At 31.4% G+C, this 21627-nt stretch overlaps 1 protein-coding gene across 3 annotated transcripts in view; it reads left to right on the top strand.

Annotated features, from left to right (window-relative positions):
* Positions 1-21627, top strand: part of CADM2 (cell adhesion molecule 2) — a 1065284-nt gene that overhangs the window by 992490 nt on the left and 51167 nt on the right. For 2 of the 3 annotated variants that reach the window (XM_074333317.1, XM_019745437.2), the window contains one exon: positions 1046-1165. The exons of the other annotated variant lie outside the window; for it this stretch is intronic. In XM_074333317.1, coding sequence (XP_074189418.1) covers positions 1046-1165 — 120 coding nt within the window. The remainder of the gene's footprint in view (positions 1-1045; positions 1166-21627) is intronic. 3 annotated transcript variants of the gene reach the window in all.

The raw sequence follows: 21627 nt of genomic DNA, 5'->3' as shown, positions 1-21627 counted from the left end.
TCACTTGAGACAAGATTTGACTCTGAAGATCTTACTGAAGTTCTCACAGCTTGACACTGGCTATACTGTTTCAGTGTTCTCTATGCTGCTCTTGTTTTCAGCGTGTTTTGCATGAAAGGAAGGACGATTTTGGTGTTAAACTCTCAGTTTTTTTTTTTTTTTTTTCTGTTTATTATGTGCTGTATTTGAATCTACTGTTAACTTTTGGCAACTTTTACTAATTATGGATTAGGAATTGAACGTTATGGTTCAAGTCTACCTTCAGTTATCTCTCCAAGGTATGCCAAATAAAATAAGTCATAAACCTTTCAGAACATTGGGTTTCACGCTAGTTGACTCAATACTTGTTAGACTCCTAGGTACGGCAAAATTGTTAGAAGGCGTTACCATCTAATCAGGGTAAGATTGCAAAACTCTAAGCTGTATATTAACATCATTTGTGAGAAAAGGAAAAGCAAAATAATAATAATAATAATAATAATAATAATAATAACAACAACAGTTGGCTTCTTTTTTTGTTTGTTTCTAAAGATTGCTCTCATCCTGCTTTCTATCATTATGTTTTCTTAAAAGAAAAAAATGAGAAAGGGTTTAACATGCATATACTCATCCATCGTTAACATTTCTTTAATCTTATATGGTGGTGTTATTTGTGTTTATTTCTGTTGTATTGTTTCTTTGTTTAATTTGTTGACAAAGCATGTCATTTTTTTGTTTTACCTATTTGTATTTTGCTACTGCATGTCAAACTTTAAATGACTCAGTGAACAAATGAATTCTTGTCATTTTAAATTTCACTCTAAATATTGTGAACAGTCTGTTTATTCTCAACCATTGCTCCAAGTTTTTGCTTTGTGTAGAAGCATGAAAAAGTGAACAGAAAATGACAAGAACTGTGTGACACAGCCAGCTTTGTATCTGATAATCTGTTTAAGTCTGTTAAACTTAAATAAGATATATGTATTTATAATTTGAATCATTTGTGTTTCTCTTTTGTTTGCATGATATGATTTTGTTTTATATTTTGTTTTTTTCCACTCACCAGATGTTCCCAACACTTTGCTTCCCACTACTATCATCCCCTCCCTTACCACTGCAACAGTCACAACCACTGTAGCCATAACAACCAGCCCAACCACATCTGCAACAACCAGCAACATAAGAGGTACAGTATGCTTCTTTGTTATGGCCTGGAGAACACATTAAATGGAGCTTTTAAAGAGCTTTTTCTTAAAGGGTAGAAAAAAATTGAGATCTAATTTTACTTGATCATAAGAAGTAATTAAGTCACTTAAATCACTGTCAATTAGAATTATTGAAATACAATATGAAACAAGATGGTAAATTTTATTTTTTTAGTTTCACTTATGACTACTATGAAAATATTCCAGAATATAGGTTAAAAATAGTTGGAGTTCTTCAACATTGAGCAAATTTAAAATATGAACATGGGACACTGTGTTTTAGTCTTGCCTTGTAAATGCAAAGAAAGGAATAAGATGTCCAAGGATACAGAGATAGCTTTTGTTTTTTTAAGATCCTACTTTAATGTTAATGACTTGCTATTCCTCAGCAACCACATTAAAATAACTACAGTGCTGAATTTGTTCTAAAATGGTCATAATCCATGGGGTTGTTTATAAACTATATAAAAACATAGAACTTTAATTTTCAGCATGTTATCCTGAAGTGATTTGCTGAGTGGATCCACTTAATTCTACTAACAGAATGTTCTAAAAGCAAATGTTCTAGATTTCTCTGGGATGACAGAAATAGGTATTTGGCTCCATAAATAATTTTTGATATCAGTTTATAAATAAGCATTCTTGCCCTAAGGACAGTGACCTTAAAGAAATGAAAGTAATCCTTAAGCGCAAAACAAATACTTATGTTACGGTTCAGGAATATAAAAAAGCATCCCTGAGCAGTTATTAAGTGGTTAGTGATAATGAAGAGATAAAAAGTTTTTTGAGTGCATTTTTTAAAAAGAGCACATTTTAAACTTTATTTCTACATAAACAATGTTCGGAGATAACTTGTCCTATTTAAGTCTGTCTTTTTCTGCTTCTTATACCTGTTTTGTGTCATGTTGGCTACACTATGTGTTGAACTTAACAACTTAACTTGAAATCATGCGGACTATACATTAATATATATTTAATTAAAATTGTACCAAAGACCAACTTAGAACTATTTTCCTTAACTTGTAAAGATTATTCAATTAAACTGTTTTTCTTGGAATTTTTATTATTTCCCAATATTAAGTTGAGTTCCCAGCTTTTACTTAACAGTTATCATAGTATTTTTCTCTTGTCCCCAGAATTTTTATAATATCTGATAATTGCTCATTTTTAATAATCATGTCAGTTATATTATACAAAATCATGTCAGTTATATTAGAGCTAAAATTTGATGATAATAGCAATAAAAATTTCTCCAAAATACCTAGGTTTATTTTAGGTTTAGTAAACAAATTGTATTTGAGCTAAATCTACATGTGAGAGTTTACAGATCTTTCTTAAAACAATTTATGTAAAGATGGGATTAAAGTAATAAAGATGAAGAAAACAGTAAATAATGCTTTGAGATATTATATGAAATGAAAAATATCTAAAGTTCTACTTTATTTTAATTCATTATTTTTCACAGAATTTTTTAAACAGTAATTCAAATAAAATGTAATTATTATATACTAACAAAATCTTGATGATAATGTTGTTTTGACAGTGCAGACAAATCACTTTGATAAAAATGGAGGGAGACATATTGATTTAAAATGTTATTTTATAGCCCAATAATTGATTATTCATTCCTTCTTCAACAAATATTGAGTACCTGCTATATATATATGGAACTATGCCAGGCCCTAAAATTAAGGAAATTGAAGGTATTGCGATTAAACTCACTGCAATTAAATTAATGCATTTCTCCCAAAAGAAGATAAAAGTGTTTTGTTTCAAGGTGAAGTGTTGAACAACATGCTTTTGTATTGTATCATAAGTAATGTCTTACCTATTGCATTTTACCCAGACTTTTAAAATGAAATCAATTTTCTACTTTTTCAAGTAAATTTACTTTTTTATAGGTTTCCTAAGATGTTTTGTGAACTTTATACAATGGACTTTTAAAATGTTAAAAGGATTAATCTTTCTCTCAAAGGAGCACATAAGCAAACCTCAAAGAAACACACACACACACACACACACACACACACACACAAAACATATAACACTCATTTTTTTTACTCAACAGTTAAAATATAATATTTTTCAAATGGCACCAAGATATGCAGAAAGAAAAATGTATTTTGTAAGTTAGTCAATCTATAGTATATATTTTATGTAACAAAAATAGTAGCATTGACATTAAATGTCAGTCCTTTTCCCCTGTTATCTTCAACAATTGAGGACTAAAGAAAATCACAAAGCTCGCCTACATGATTAATGTTCTAGTTCATAATTGAGCGAGTGAGGGATTCAGTCAGTACGTAAACATTGTTAGGAATTTTATACTTTGTACTTTTTAAGTTGCTATATGATATTCCCTTCATTGTGCATTACCTATTAAATTACAGCTTTCAGATGCAATTGTATTTTAATTGGAATTCATTTATTCATAAACTAGTGAAAGATGTTTCAAAATTATGGTTAAAAGATATAAAAATATGTTGTTAAGAAAAGCTGAAAACTAAAGATAACTAAATATTTTCAGCTTGCAGATTTTTTTTTTAAGTTTACTTGTTTCATCACTTTCTCTCCTTCAAAAACCTGAAATAAACTAACTAAATTTGATTTTATTAAGTTTAAATGGCATTTATTCAAATTTTATAAACTATAACATTTATCTATTTAATAAATGACCACAAATGCATCACTGCTCATATCTCCATTGACACTCTTTCACCACTACTATTATTTCTGAGTTTTCCATCCTAAGATGTGATAAATATCCAATTTAAAATAAATGTAAAGAACCACAGCTGTGGCTATATTAAAATCAAGATGAAATAGGGCAAAAGAAATTACTCAAATTGTCAGTTATAACCTTGAGGATTTGCACTTCTCTTCAGCTTGTACGTGAGATACATCACTGTTTGGAGGAAGAGAGCTTCAAACACATGCAAGAGAAGTTAGCAATTGCAGTAATTTGTTACAAATAAGACGGTAAACACAGAGAGGAGAGCAAGCTTGAGCAATCATGGAAAGGTGGAGAATAGTGAGCCCTGGAGACTTCTTCGGTGTGAGTTTTGGTTTATCTGTTGCAACGTCTTTGGTCTTGGACAATGAACCAAATTGAGCCTCAGCATTTTCATCAGTAAAGATGAGAAACACTTAATAGCAGTACTTAATTCCCAGGCTGTCTTGAGAATTGGATAATATCTAGGGTTCTGGAAGCATAATCAGCACTTAGTGCACAACAGGATTATTCCTCACTTCTTTTTAGTAAAACAAATATGTTTGCATGTAGTTGCATCATGTAATTAATGAAATGGTATATTTTTTTCTTATAATAATTATAGTTTTAATCCTGGTAAAATTCTGTGGCGTTAATGGACTGACTACTTTTTCATTTCAAATCAATTTTGAATTGATTATATGAAAAAGTTAGATAAAAATGGTGTAGCGCACATGGAACTTATATATCATCTATCTTTGAATATAACAGTTTATAAACTTTTCATGTTATAGTATTCTGAATTTATATCATATATCTAAAATCTGAAGATTTTATAGCTTTCTTATATACTTTTTCATTACAAAAGACCATTGTACCAACACATTTTAATTTGTGCTTTTGGAAATTGCAGTATTTTAAGACTAGTGTCCTGATTGGCCCTATCATTCAAAAGAGTTTCTCTCTCTCTCTCTCTCTCTCTCTCTCTCTCTCTCTCTCTCTCTCATAAATGTTTGTGTGTGTTTGTTTGTTTTTTTTTAGGTCATTGTGATAAATTTCAATGAGTTAAATATAACCATTTATAAAATAGTTCCAAATGACCTAATGTGATTTCTAGTATTAGTATTATTTTAGCGTGGTGTATTTCATTTGAAAATAATTTCTATTTTTATCATATCATGTAATTTTAATTTCATAATAACTATGTCCTAATCTAGGAATCTTTAGCAGTAGCCTCATTTTATAAGTTATATAAAGGTATTGAAAATTCAAGAAGCATATATAAGACAGGATGACATATACAAATTGATATATCTATCATAATTTTCAAATTCAGTATGAAAACTGAATCTTTTATATTTATCAAGACAGAAGAACTCCTAAACTCCTAATGTGCTATCTGTTTCTACCTCTGTAAGACTGAATGCTCTAAAAGTAATAGATATGGAGAGAAGATATATAGCTGGTATACTCCCTTTCCTAAAACTAAGATTATGTTCAAATACTTCATGCATTTCAATATATCAGATAGGGGAAAAAAATCCTAAAAGTGATGATGAAATTGTTTATGCAATACATTTAAAAATCCAAATGAATTCTTGGTTCAAATATAGATTGGTTTTACCTCAGAGTTTGAAATAGTGAAATAATTTTCTATTAATAAAATTACATAATCTGTCTAGTAGTCTCTGTCAATTTATTGGTTATAATGAGGTTAATTGCAGTGGGAACTTATTTCAGAATGGCACTGCTAAACAAAAATGAAGGACCTTTTTATTTTTTTTTTCATTTAAGAAAATACACCATTTTCAAACTATCTACAACTGTAGTAATAATGACCAAACTTGCAAAAAATAGATATGGGTGCTGTTGTGTTGTTTCATGTTATCAATAGTGATGCTCTTAGTTAGAAATGCTGAGGCACTCACCTGGGTCCCTATTACTTGTAAGAACCCCACATACATTTCCTCCACCCACGGCCAATGTCATGGCTGGACCAGCCCCTGTGATTCTTGTGATCGCAGGATGTACGTCAGTTAGAAACCATCAAGGAACAATGATGAACAAAATTTCTCACAGGTCCTGGAGGGCCACACAGTGAGGTCACAAGTAGTACTGAGAGGGCACACACAGACCTGAGACTCTGTCTTTATTAGGGTCCAACGGTGGGGTGTCTGTGGTTTAGTGGGTTCACTTTTTTTTTATTAGTTTCAGAACAAAACAATGTAATAGTTAGACAGTTACAACCCACAAAGTGATAACCCCCCTCCCCCAATCCACCACCTCTCTGACATCGTATATAGCCGTTACAATTCCATTGACTCCATTCTGTATGTTGCACTCCACATCATATTAATATATATATATATATATATATATATATATATATATATATATATAATTGGCATTCACCATTATTCAGCTTCAGCTGTACACTGCAGTGGTCAGTGTACACCGTCCATGAAGTGGACTCTCCAATAAGACAAGTATCCATCAGATACCCTACAAAATCTTTACAACATTATTGATTATATGGGTTCACTTTTTATTGGCAGATTTCAAACGAAAGAGCAATAATGAGAACTAAGGTGTTGTAAGGTAGAAGGAAATAATTTAAAGCAATCAGTTATCTAGGTTACCCAGAGCTTTCTGAAAAGCGTAGCTTCACAGGTGCGGGATTGTAGTTACTTATCTGGTTGTTTTGCTAGTAACTATATCATACTGCTGGTAATGTTTATTCAACGTGGATGTCTTTTGCAATGGATGCCTTGGCAATCAAAAGCTCAATGTGAAGCACACTACAGGTATTCAATTCTTCACAATTAAATTGCACACTAATATTGTTGCTTATGTTTAAAAATGTAATATTAAGTGAAATATTTTAAATCATCCATAGAGAATAAGATGAATTTTAGCATATATCTAGAATGAATATAGCTCCCGTCTAGAATTATAGGCCCATAATTTTTAGCCCAGATGCTCGCATTGTATTTTTAAATCATATGAATCATATAACTTAATTATTAGAATGTAAATGAACTTAGAGACCTGTTTGATTATTAAGAATGATTCTAAAATATTGCTGTTTGAAAGATGTTAATACATAACTACTTTCCTTCTTTAAAGATTTTTTGAAACTTAGTGACTTGTAAAAAACCATGTATGAAAAGTGAGGCTATATCAAATGAACATAAAAGTTGCCAAAGTATTTACTTTGTGTCAGCATAGAGAAATTGAGATGAATTTTAAAAATTCTATTCATATTTAATATGGACATTTTTAATGAATTACTATTGCCTAAAATGTTGATTATTAAATAGTAGCTTATATACTGTTTCCTTTATTTCAATTGTTACTTTATTTCCCCGGCTTCAAAATACAATGAACTAAAGTAAAATAAACACAAAATGTATACATGTGCATTTCAAACCACTGTCTAAAACATCTAATTAATTCAAGTTAAGAACAATAATGATCTGGCCTGTGCTTCTATTCTCTATTTCCTTCATGTCAAAAGAAACTCCTCTATCTTTATTTTATTTTTATTTGGTTTTATTAATGTATACTCTTGTTCCCTTTTGAAATAGACACTTTAAAAAATAGAATACAAAGAGATACAGAAACATTTATCAGAACAAAAGAAAAAGAAAACCAGCGCTGAGAAAGAATGAATGGAGCAAAATAATTATAGCTCTGAGTTAGTCACTATAAAAACACTCAAACAGAGCGTTTGCAATTGTAAAATATATCATCTTGACACAGTTAAATCCCAAAATGTGCAAATCAAGAAGTTCTTTATGAGCTTATATTATGAGTGTTTAGCAATTAAAAATGTTTCTGGTTTTATTGGTGGTAATAAAACACAATTTGCATGGTGTTGTAAGATTTTAAAAATTAAGTGTCAGTATGTTTTTGTTTCTTTTTTCACTTGACAAAAATCAAGTAATAATTCAGTCTCCAGATGGTCTATATAAAGAGACCTGCTTATTTGCCAAAAGACAGGTTTGCACATTTAGGCTCTAAGGGTAGCAACATTTCCAGTAGTCTTTAAACGAAAAAAAAGAAAAACAATAATTATTATATAAAGTTGACATAGTTTCAAAAATAAATATGTGAAACATAGTTCATAATGAAGATAGGATACTAAAAATGCTTCTTACTTGGAAAGAACAAGCAACACATATGCTTTGCAGTTGGAGGCACTTTCAACCTTACTTACAAGTACCATATTGTCAATGTGGAAGGGAGTGGCTACAGAACGGACATGGGTGGGAATGCAGAGGAGAATTCTTGGTCTTTCAGTTAGCTATGGACCTACACATTTGAAAAATGACAATGTTTCAGATTAGGGTACTTGAGGTGAGCACAGGATGCTAAAGTTGTTCTTTCTCTTCTAGTAGACCTTATTTGGAATAGAAATATGTATCACTTGTTTTACATAACCATTTCCAAAACTAAATGGAGTGTTTGCCTTTGTCTTGCATGAAGTTGAACCCTGGAAAAGTTTGTAAATCTTTAAATGTTTACCTATTTCTTTATGGCATTTGGGAAATAGTTGAGGGAAACTGGCATTCATATTTTCTTTCCAATACCACTCTGATGGGAAGTAGAACATTTTTGCTCCCTTCTATTTTCTAAGGACACTCTTGTGCAATTTAAAACATCAAACATTTTTAAGAGGTTCATTTTAAGCTTGTTTATTTCTTTGGCTTAGATCAATTTTAGAAGAAACCTCTGTTCTATTAGTTTACATTTCTTTTAAATGAACAGTCTACTAATATTGTTTTTACTTCTACAAATGTAGGAGTGTCTTCATTGATTTTATGATAATAATCCCAGATTTAATATAATCTAATAATATATACATTTTCTGCAAAACAACCACCAAGAAGGAAAAGAAAATGTACCCTAGTAGACTGTGCTATTTTCTTTAATTCACTTTTATATAATAGACATATAAATATTAAATTAAAATTTTCCCATAATTATTATACTCCAGAAGGCCCATCAATTATAAAATATCAAAACTAAATGAATAACATTATTAGGCTGATAATCTGTTTTATATTTTAAAAACTCGGCCTACCTATATGAATACATGTATTTCTGGAACGTCCTTAAAATTATTTTTAAAAAACATTAATAAACTAAATTGTATCTTTCTTACCAACCAACAAACTAAATTTATGAGCTGTGCTTTTGAAGCTGAAATGATTGCTGGCACTGCTCTTACTTCTTTTGACACTCTACATGAAAAATACAGTTAATAACCACCTACCTTAACTTGGTGAAACACCAAATTGATACTAATTATACCAACTTTGGGATTGAAGGTGACCTTGACTTCAGTTGGAACTTTCTTCCAGGACAATAAATAAGAGCCAATGCCACAAAGCATGATTTCTGAGAAGGAAGGATCTAATAATCTACTAACTTTGGGGAGTTCATGGACTTGCAATAAGTGCTTGGATAATTGCAATATTTTGAAACATCTCTTGCTTCAATAATGCAGTAGTTACTTATTTCTCTAAATTTAAAATAATCTCCCTTTCGCTTTCTTTGCTCATTTAAATTAACCTATGGCCAGAAAATTATAAGCTCCTTGATGCAAAGGGTGGTGAATGAGGTGATTGCAAGGCAAGGTGACAGATTTTTCCGAATTACTTCTCAAATATGTATGTAATATTTATGCAATTTTAGTATCAGAACTGCTTATACTGAAGCTGCAATAGCACTGACTCTTAAGTAAAGAAATGTCTCTATTAAATTATTAAGAAAAATGACTAAGAAAAAGCAATTGTTCCAGTAGGACATTGGTTCAAACTACTGCAACACCAATGATTTGTAGCAGTTTCACAGTTAAAAAATTAGAGTTCAACAGTATTTAAAAAGAGTCAATAAAGTTACTATAAATGCTAACAGGTGAGTAAGAGCAGAAATTAAACCTTCTTCACTAATATTGTTTAAAGAATTACATTAGTGTAAAGGGAATTTTGTTCCAAGTGTTCAGTATAATAAATGGAAATACCTAATTTAAGTCTGGTAATTTTTCATTTTAGAAAGATAGATAAACTCAAATATTCCCAGGGCTATTTTATTAAACCCACTAGTAAGCAAAGAATGCTAATCAATGAGTGTTTCAATAGAGAAGGCGAAAGCTACTTTGAACTAACATGAGAAATTAGGTTAGATTCATTAAGATGCGTATTTTAGAGAAGTCTGTATTAAACTGAATAAATTACAGCGGTTTTAATGCATTTTTTTTCTTCTTCCTCCTTGAGGTCATGTTCTTTAAAAATTGAGTATAAACTTTTATTTCTAGTTTAGATAAAGTGTTACTCAGATATTAGCACCAACTGATGGTGGTCTTGAAATGGTATAGCTAAAGAGTTTATTAAAAATGTCATTAAAAAGAGATTTTCACAGAAATGAGGGCAGAGTTTGAGGAACTCATAAAGGATGGAGAAACAGGAGAGAGAACTCTCAATAGCAAGGTGCTGTATCAACATTGGATCTGAAAGGCCAAACCAAGTGAACGAGGTAACCCTGTCTAAGGACTGGAGACAGAAAAAGAGTAGGTTGAAAAGAGCAATAGTCAAAGAAAGACACAGCCAGTGTCCAAACCTCAATCAGGTGGGAAGATTGGAGGAGGAGGGGTCAATATTGGACCTCTTTCTTCTCTTGCCTTCTGGTAACTTTCCATTAACTGAATCCCACTGAAAATCAGAGATCAAAGAATCTGGGTGAAGCACGTGAAGAGAAGTCAGCCTCCCAAAGCACAGAACACTGCAAAAAAGGATGGAGGATGGATTTAGGGACCCAAAGGAAAATGAACAGCAGAGACACATGTATTAAGAATGTCATCTAATTTGTTTAAAATAAGTCATCTAATTTTGTCCCTCAGGGTGAATCAAGGACAGATTTTAGTTAGTTTTGCATTTCTCTCATTAATACACATATGACAAATCTGTAATAGAAAACTAGTAAAGGAGCTAGTAAAGGTGGTAAAACAGCAGCCCTCCCAATTCACTTTAATATATAATTTCCCTGTCCAGGCTACAATTAAAAAGAGACAAATAGTCTAGATGGCAGAGGGCAGATTGTGAAGCTTTATAGGACTGGCTTTGTTATACTATACAAAAAACAAACAAACAAAAACCTTTAAAAAAAATCTATTTTTATCATTTAAAGATCCCGCTTTCTAAAAGATAATCATTTTGAATCTTAGCTTGAGGAATCCCCATCTAATTCATTGAGTAGTGAGAGATTCCTCATTTGAAATATTCTCAAATCTACTTGTATGGATGCAAACTATTTTATTTGAATTAATGCTTTGAAACTTGTTGGCAGGGGACAAAAAAGCTCTAAAAATGATCTAGCCATAAATTAATAAGGAACTAATATGACATATCTTATTAACTTTCTATTAAAGGAATTGTAGTGTCATATAGACAAATAATTTTCAGTCTTGAGATAATAGCTTTTCAGAAAAGGAAATCATTTTCTTGAGAGAAGATTTGAGAAACTGCAACAGCAGTCTTTAATCTATAACATGATATGTCTGCCTTTGTTGTTTTTAAAGTATGTGTATATTAATTTAGTTAAGTTGGCAGATAAGAAACATTTAAAATAAATACAATTCAGCTTGTTTTCAGTCTGGAGTATACCTGTTTATGCTACATTTTGTGTCCCTGGGCACTTTACCACTGACAGGCCAGGAAGTTTTGTTCAGAGTGGGATTCTAGGATAGTTTTTGAAAAGAATAAAAATCTAATTTTCTCATATTTCTAGATACCCTATCCTGTAGTTTGCTAGAAATTGAACACTGCATCCCAAAATGTCATTTTAGGGAAGTAAAAATAAATCCTCATATACTTTTCTTTCAGTCCTGCCAGGATAAATGCAGGTTTATCCCATCTTAAGTTCAAGTCAAAAGAAAAAACAAACTGACCAAAAACCACAAATGAGAAGGAAGATCTAATAGTTGCTTCATTTTACTACTTCATATCAATATTTCTAATTTCTCTAATCAATAATTGGCAATATAGCAATGTAGGATTTTTCCATGATAATATATCAATCTGGGATTCTTAAAGTACTTTTTAAATGATGTAGTATTTACTAAAATATAAAAATGGTATACAGCACATTCTCAGTGTATTACTATTGTATCACTGGGCTAACAAAAAATGTCATATATGGACTCAGCATGAAATATTGAAAGTAATTGTTGGGGGCAGGATATTTCGGTGTCATCCAGCTTTGGCCTCTGGACGTATGATCTCAGGCAAGACAATGTGTCTTTCTGTACTCCAGTTGGCTATGTGCATTCCAACTTGTTTCTCAACTCTTGAATTCTATGAAACATGATCTGCATATCTGCGTCCTTCACTAGAATTTCAGGGACCAATGTAGTTTCTGGTATTTTTCAATCAGACCTTGTAGATAAAATCCCTTTGCCATTTAAAATTATTTGAGTAATTTTCTTAGCATAATTCCACACGTCCAACTCATTTATGTTCAAATATTCTGAAAACCTAAGAGATTAAAAATGAATTATTAGACTCTGATAATATTGTGACATTTGGACTTGGGTCACGGTTTCCCAGCCATATGGCCAGCTCTTCTCCCCTCACTCCAATTGCATACTCATTTCACTCCAGTGTGTGTTTTCTCTTACAAACCTTTATATACATAAAGATTGTTCTATCTGTAAAACCTCACATTACGGTGGTAAAATAAATATTGGGTTTCAGATATGATGTCCATAAAACTAAAGTATATAGTCCATTTTTACAGTTCTGTAATTGAGTCCAAGTCTCTGCTGATCAGCTACTTTGTAGCCAAATCCAAGGTTAAACTTTCTGATACTGTTTTATGTTGTAATTTAAGATTTATCCATTTTGATTAAATTAAAATCGTCATAGAAAAATAAAATGGTGAAGAGCATGACTTCTGGACTCCTATCATCTGGGCTCTGTTTTCCATTTTGCTGCACGTAAGTTTTGTGATCTTCCTTAAGCTCTCTGTACCTCAGTTTCCTGATTGAAAACGTATAAATAATAATAATAATATCAACCTCAGAATGTAGTTTTAAAAATGAGACATAGTTATACATTTAACTTACTTAAAAACGATGCCTTGCACACAATACTCAATGTGTTTGTTTTTATAATAATTATTAACAATTTTCTTAATCATCAAAACAATATAGTATAAAATGACTATTCTTTTTTGAATATCAATCAAATTAACTGGCAGTTGATAGATGAAGGTGACAATATATAAAAATAGACTATTCTATAAAATCATGTAATTCCTCTTTGAAATCTATAACTTAAGTATTTGTCATATGATTTGAAGTGAGTAGGATAAAACAAATAGTTTTACTTAAATTTCTAATTATTTAGTTGAATCAGATCAATTAGCAAATAAATCAGAAACATATTTTTTTAAATTTTAAAATAACTTTAGTGAGATAATTTACATACTCAAAAAATTGCTCTTTTAAAGTGCACAGTTCAGTGCACAATCCTAATATATTCACACAGAGTGTGCAACCATCACTACTATCTAATTCCAGAACATTTTGATCACTGCAAAAAGAAACTCTATACCCTTTAGCAGTCACTCTTAATCTTCTTTTTTCCCAGTTTTTGGCAACCACAAATCTACTTCGTCTATATGGATTTGCCTACTCTGGACAAGAAACATAATTTTTAAACAAAAGTAATCTATTTTATAACTTATTTTCCTCACCCAATATTAACAGACCTTTAAAAGATCTCCAGTAGCAGAAATACCTAGTTTGGATCCCAGATGCATGATGTGTAAGTTGTGCTTTAAGCTCTAGTTTCCCCATCTGTAAAATGGTTATATTAATTTACTAATCAAACCAAGTATTGATTCAAATTTCCTATCATTGTCGCGATATGGGTGATTTTCTAAATATGGGAGCTGTTATTATAAAATATATTAAAGCTGTTCCATTAATCTTTTTTTTTTAATTTGAGCTTGTTAATATCAAATGATACCATTTTCATGTAAAAATAGTGTCATTGTCATTAATTAGTGCAACTTAATATTCATCTTTGATATATGGACCTAATGAAGCCACTTACTCAGTTTAAAACAACCAATTACTAAATTTAGTTGATTAAAATAGTATATTTAAATTCCAGTAAATTAAAGAACTCTATGAAATGTTTGGGAAATTATCTAAACACATTTAAGGTTTGGCAGACTTATTACTCATTGATTTGTTATATTTCAAAATTTCTTAGCTTCCTAGTAATTTTTTTTCTATGTTTCTCATTTTAAACAAGTTCATCACAGTTTGAAATTAAATAAATAAATAAATAAATAAAGGAAGATGATCTTTATGTTATACTATTGCGATAAACTTACATTATGGGAATATTATCTTAGAGATTTTATTCTAAATATAAGTATATATACTCTTTATACAAAAAATTGTCCATGTGAAATACCATTTTGTATTTTCTTTATCACTTTTCTATCATGATTATCTCACTAAGTCAATGATGATAATTCCACATCTGTTTTGATGTTGTCTTGAGTTTAAGTGATTTTCAAATATGGAAGGACTAATGCAAAGGAGTCATTTTCTTTCTCCAAATTTATAAGAATTGTAATTACATAGTATTTTTGCATTTACTCAGCAATAGTTTAACTACAGTGAAACATAGCTAAATATAGATAAGTATATGGTTCCAAGTATATATTCAAAATATAGAAGGACAACAATCATTGTAAAACAATTGGACATAAATAATTGTCCATGACAATTAAGAGATCCAATGAACATTGTGGAAAAATAGTGTTTTACATATTTATTCAGTGGAGTAATTTAATCAAAAGTCCATATTTTTGTAAGATCTAAATATCTCAATAATTCACTATTCAATATGTAACAAAATATACCTATTTTGAGGTTATTCTTTTTAAAGTCACACTAACATTGATTTAAAAATAAAATGAGAGCTCTGCATAATTATAATTATGACAGTAGTATAAATGATCTTCTACCTAATATTAAATCACTTAACAGTTTATTCTTGCTTAACTAACATTCAATATAATATAATGATGTATTTATCCCATGCTAAATTTATCTGCCACAGTATTCCTGAATGATTTTTACATTTATCTAGAATTTTATTTTAAAATAGTGGAATCATAGAATGATAGAAACAACCTTCAGAGTCGTGCAGACTAACTTCTCCCCCATTTTCTAGATGAGAAAATTGAATCCCAGAGAAAAGATTTATAACCCTACATTATTGGAAGTTATAACCAGACCTAAAACCGTATTGTTTTGAATCATTTTTTTTCTTCCACAATGATGCATAATAGGTATTATTTTCATATATATAACAACATTGGAGGAAAGACATGTTTTTCAATAATAAAATATTGAGATCTTATTCATCTGAATTAGGGGGAATCATTATTTGAGAATTTATCGTCTTTAAAACTATGTCACTAAGAATAATCTATTATTAAATTTGTAAGGGCTTTTCCAGGTTAGAAGTTTCCATTTGTTCATTTTACTGATGGTCACACAGCTAGTTTCAAAATTAGAACTAAAAATCATAAACTCATAATTCTATTTACTACACTGTGTTTCCTTTCTAATAGTACAACAGTTAATTTAGAAAATCAAATCGAAAAAAACATGTCAACTGTACATATTTTTGTTAAAACATCTATATATTTGTAGAGGTCTTGCTAATCTTTTAGGAATACATAGATAACAGGCTCAGTCTGGCTGAAATTTTATTCTTCTGAAACAGTCTGAGAAACTTTATGAGTTTCCTTCACAACATTTGTCAAATATATTTTATACATTATTTTCTATACATTCCTACCCCAACCTGGTGGGAAGCTCATTTTTAAATCTGAAAAATTATTGGGATTAGTTATTTTACTGGCTTTCCCTGAACATCTAGATTTAGCAATTCATTAGCTAAGTCTTAAAACAAGATAAAGGATTCTTAGGTACAATACCTCTAAAAATCTGTTCCTTACACTTCTTGATCATTCTTACTATTAATAACTTTCTCTATTACCCCGTTCATCCTACCTCTGAAAGACTCATCTTATTGTCAGAAATGCTAAGTGATACATTGGTTGGTATAGAACTATCGTTGTTTTGTCTTCCCTCCATAAATGACTTCTCGAGAGTCTATCCAAGGTCAAGGCTGTAACTTTCTTCTCTCCATGCAGTTTGGCTTTAAAATGAATGTGTTTTCTTTAAATTACCCCTGAACATTCAGGTATTCAAAAACTAAAGGGAATCACTTTAAAAGTTTGCTCTATGGGACACAAAGAAGATAAAGCAACATAAACCTAGTTGCTTGAGTAAATAATTAATTTAAGCCTCCAGAATGAACTCTCAATGAAAGCTTATTGTATTATTTGCATAACTAAAACTTAATTTTATTATTAGACCCATTAAATTTAACAACATCTCCTTGATTATTTATCCATAATCTATAAACTGGAGGTCATAACTATGAATGTGGAAGCTGTTTGGAAATTGTAAAGTACTACAAATATATGTTTCTCATTACTGTTTTATTTCTTTAAAACCTTTTCTCAAACTGCGACACTGCTACGAGACAGGAATCTTTTTTATTTTTAATAGAGAAAAGAAAAACATTAATATTCTAAGAAAATCTCAAATATTTTTTTTAAAAGCATTATTTTTTAAATTAAATCTATTTAACTTTTTACCCCACTAATACTTGACTAATGTCATAAGTAATTTATGTAGTAGTGCCGTTGTGATATAATACTGTAAAACTGAGGAAAGGTGATGTTTTCACATTCCTCAAAAAACTCATCTTTAGCTTTTTGCTTTTCATGCACCTTTTAGGGGACTCTTCTTTCCTTTAGCAGATGAGATAAGCATGACATCTAGGAAAGCAAGACAGCTTTGAAATGTGTCTTAGTAGGGACAGAACTTCAAAATAGTCACCAAATGTCATGGTCTGGTCTTCATTTTGGTCAGTAGGAAAATTAATATATCAATCAGTCCAGTGAAATCAGTCCCTCAGAAAACAGATTCATCATCAACTTATTGTGTAAATATTTTATTTGAACCTTTATTTTGTACTAGGCATTCCAAATGCCTAGTACATTTTGCTAAGTAGCAAGGCCCACATTTCATTGAGAAAGACAACAATGAAAAGGAAAAAGGAGGAATCCCACAAGGAAAGGAATGATCCCACCAGATATGGACAACCTTAGCATAATCAAAATACTTAAGAAATGGGATTAGAGAAGCATAGATGCATGCATAATTCTTGGATGTAGCATGTACATTTTTCATTTCTGTTTCAAAAAACTTCTGTTTTCATACTGTGATAAAACAAATAAAATCATGACTTAGGTTTATTATTTCTGCAGGTAATTTTCTAAATTTTGACACTTTTATGACATTTCCAGCAGTGCAATTTTACTCTTTCTGCAAACCTGGGGAATAGGGCTTTCCTACTTCCTTCAGTATTGTTTTTATCTGCAAGATATATGTCTGCAAACATGACTAGGAATTGGATGTGTAAAAGGTGAAGGGGAGGGGAGCATGTGCAAAGCAACAGTATATAAAGAAAGCATTGCACATTCAACTTGGCTAAAATTGAGATGAAAGGGATGTGATAGTGAAAAATCAATCTTCATGTATTCACCCAAGCATTTGTTGATTCAATAAACAGTTATTCTATGGAGGGAGCAGATTATAAGAAATTTGGTAGGTCACACTTAAAAGTTTAGAGTTTATTCAGGAAGTAGTGAGAAATGATTTAAGTAAAATGATGAAAATTTAGATTAGGCTTTGAAAGATCACTCTGGAATAGCATGATGGATAAAAGATTGAGGAAGACAGGAACAGCAGGAAACCATTGACGATATCTAGGTAATAAATGATGAGGATTTGGAAAGGTCAGGTGTCAAAGTCTTAGAGAAGAGAGAGTGGTTCCAGGGCTGTGGGAAAGTAAAATCAACAGGTTTTATAAGTGATTAAGAAAATGTTTTAGTTTCAAGAGTGAGAAATACCAAAGAATGCCTCCCAAGATTTTAGCTTGGGTTCCAAGGTGTTTGGCATACTTTATCAGAATAAAGAATATGATAGGTAGGAGTTTTAGTAGGAAGAGTGATATGTCCCATTTTATACATGTAGAGTTTGAAATACCTTCGCAATAGCAAAGTGAAGATGGTTAATAACTAGGACATAGGATATATCATCTAGGATAGAAATACAGATTTTTGACTGACATTTCTATAGATGAAGGGTAAACCATAGAGGAGAAGCACAAATTTAATAGAATGTACAAATTAAAAAGAGAAAGATACCAAAGTTTATACTCTGGAATTTAATGAATGGTGGTGCCATTCATGGAGATAGGAAACATTGATGGTAGAAATAGAATTATGAATTTGTTTTGAATATGTTGAGCTTGTTGTGTATTTGATAAGCAGATATTAAATATTGAATAGATAGTTGAATATAAAAATCTGGAGTTCAAATTAGTCATTGGTGTATAGAGTTGGTGAAACCCAAGCTTCAGATCATGCAGTGAGAGTATGTAAAATTAACATAAAATTCAGTCTTCATCTGAAGTTGAAGACCATGAATTTGTAGTAGTGCAAATTTGCAGTGTTTTCTAATTACTTTCAGATTTCCGAATAACCCATGTTATAAATGGATGTACAGATCTTTTGCCTGAAGAAGAAATGGCATTGTAATTAGTCAAGTATAGTGGAGGAAAGAGATCAAGTGTTCTGAGGAGTGAGGGTTTCTAATCTAAAAGGGGAATGATGGACTAGAAAAACACAGACGAACTTAAGAGAAGGAGAGAATGGGAGGAAAGGAGTATAAGATCTAGTAAAAGTATATTTTTTTGCCAGATACAAGAATATCAGAATTCAAAATTCTGAATCGACCCAGAGGGTAGCCATGACAGTGGTTCATCCAATTGCTGTGATATCAAAATGAGAAAGGTTTTTAAATAACCAAGTAATGTTACACTAGAAATTAATATTTAGTAGTAGTCTGAAGTTAAGAATTTGGAAGTCATTAATGGACAGTCACTTGTAGATGTGTGGATGTCTCTCTCATTTGGATATTGGAATTTCCCAGTATCATTATAGGAGTTAGGTTGGAGAAGAAAATCATAAACACAAGAGAAAAAAATGACCAAGAAAATTGGAAGATTTATCAGTAAGGTGGGAACAGATATGAGTGGATGGCAGCATGAGCAACTAAGGAGAAAAAGAATGTAAAATATTGATGGATCTTGGATTCCTTATTCAATCCAGAGCACTTCCTGCTTAATGGCAAAGCACCTGGAATAATTATTAATCACAGGAGCACGGATGCAAAGTAAGGATATATATATATGAAGAAGGGACAGATTCTATCAAGCCTATATCTGCCTGGTGAGCTGCCTATACCCTTTTACCACTTACACCTTTCAAATGATCAAACCCTTGAGTTCACAAGAATCAATGTTACTCTTTATTGTAGTTCTAAATTAACATGTGTGATGTTTGTTCTTTAAGCTCCCCTTTCATTAATGCTATTTTGATAGTGCACTATTTGTTAACACTATTTTCTTGGAGTAGAAAGTTATGTTGCTTTCTTCATTTATGTTAAGAAAGTTGATGTGCTTTCTTAAGTACAAGCATGATTCCACCATGCCTCCTGCAGGTGACACACAAGTCACCATGACTCATGTCCAGTTGTGAGAGGCCTCACTGTCCTACTTGGAGATCACCCTTCAGTGCTGCATGATCTCTAGTCTGTCTTTAAGCTTGCATGTCAGATTCGAAATTGGGAACTTTCCAAAATTAAAATTCCTTAACTGTATTTGTAATACTACCCTAGAGATTCTGATACGTAGGTCTAAGGCTGACTAATACAATCCATGGTTTTTAAGGCTCTTTGGAACAGGAAGATTTAGAAACTACTGGTTCAAAGTTGGTTCATAAATGGGACATTTTTAAATTGTGTTTCAAATTTTTCTTACTTTATTCTCAGAGTTTAGGTTTCCATAAAATTTTAGGGAAACCTTGTTCTCACCCCCATCTGTTACCTACAACAGGTTTTCTGGGTATCATTTTGCCATCACATTTATAACGATATAATTATATAGTGTGAGAAAATTAAGATGTTATTCGAAAACAATAAGTTTAAAGCAGTATAATGCATTATTTTTTATCCTTCCTCTCTATGTCAGACCATTGTGAAAAGACCATTTGTCATTCAATTTAAGAACATGTGTTTAGTACACAGCCTTAGCAGATAGAGATAGGATATCCCTGCTTGGTAGAGGGTACACTTACTGTCCAGTTTAATGAAGATAATGTCTCCCTCCAGGCCAAATGGCAAATGAGGAGCAAGTTTTCTTGCAGTCCATTATAAGAGATTGGGCTTCTCCTACCTCAGGGGTCCCTAAGCTGATGAAAACTGACTGTGTGTAGCAGCAACCACTAGTGTACTTCTTGTTGCCTCCGTGGAACTTGGAATACAAGGGGAACCAAAGCAAATTGAAACTCATGCTAGTTTCCATATGGTAATATTAACTTATTTTCTCTCTAGCCCAAGTCTCATGTCTTCTGCAGCATCTGTAAAATTGTGGCAGATTAACTTGCCAGCTTGCAAGTGGGGTAAAAATTTGAGAATATTCATAATTTTTGACATATCTGTAATTGAAAAATTAAGGACATTTACCTCATAGAATTCCTATGATTATAATAATGCTGTGAGTACAATGAGATAATAAATGCAAAATGTTTAGAATAATGCCTGTTATATATGGAATATATATTTTTAATCTTACCTATTAATAGTACTAGTATAGTAGGAGTAGAAATACCTCCACTCTGCATCACTTAGAGATAGATGGCATAAACATACTAAAACTTCATGTCTTAAATAATGAAGCCCTAATTTAAAACTCATTAAATTTGGTACAAACTCAAATGACTACTGGGATCAACCAGGTAAAGTAAATTAGTAGGAATTGTGCCAGAGTGGAAAAGAATTACTTCAGAACAGAGCAGCCCTAAGAGTTTCCTGCTGATTATTGCTATGTGGGAATACTATGGGTCAAGTGTTGCCAAATTACCTGATTTTAAAAGGGAATCCATAATATTATGACATGACATTGTTGTGGTTAAATATAATTTAATTGGCCAGATGCAGACCATGGATCTTTTGCTCTATCAAAAATGTTAAGGCATATCCAAATATGCTTATAACCATTCCGCTGACAAGGGAAGATAATAGTTAGTGGATGGTGGATTGATAGAGGGAAATGATCTTGAAAATAAAGCAAAATGGGGGAAAAAAGAGAGAGAGAGGGAGAACTCATTTATATCTTTTTCTAATGTCAAAATAAATATGATTTCAGGAAAAGTATACAGGAGTTACATATTGATATCCACGTGATTCTTGCTTTTTATCCTAGCAAACAGCCAGACCTGAGATTCACAAAATAATGGCATCATGGCAGGGGGTTTTGGTGCTGTCTAATGTTGAAACTTTGAACTGTCATTGGATAGTAGTTCATGTGGTGTTTGACAAATGCTGTTGTGTTTCCCTGAAAAAAATTAAAATAATCCACAGTGCTCTTGTGATGTCATTTTGATGCCATGGGGTGCTTCAGCTCACCGTTGGGAAACCAAACTGTGCCACACTCCAGTGTA

This window comes from Rhinolophus sinicus, linkage group LG01, assembly GCF_036562045.2.
Source record: "Rhinolophus sinicus isolate RSC01 linkage group LG01, ASM3656204v1, whole genome shotgun sequence".
In the NCBI taxonomy this organism is placed as follows: Eukaryota; Metazoa; Chordata; class Mammalia; order Chiroptera; family Rhinolophidae; genus Rhinolophus; species Rhinolophus sinicus.
The sequence above is the reverse complement of the archived record's forward strand: the minus strand, read 5'-3'. Positions and strand labels throughout refer to the sequence as shown.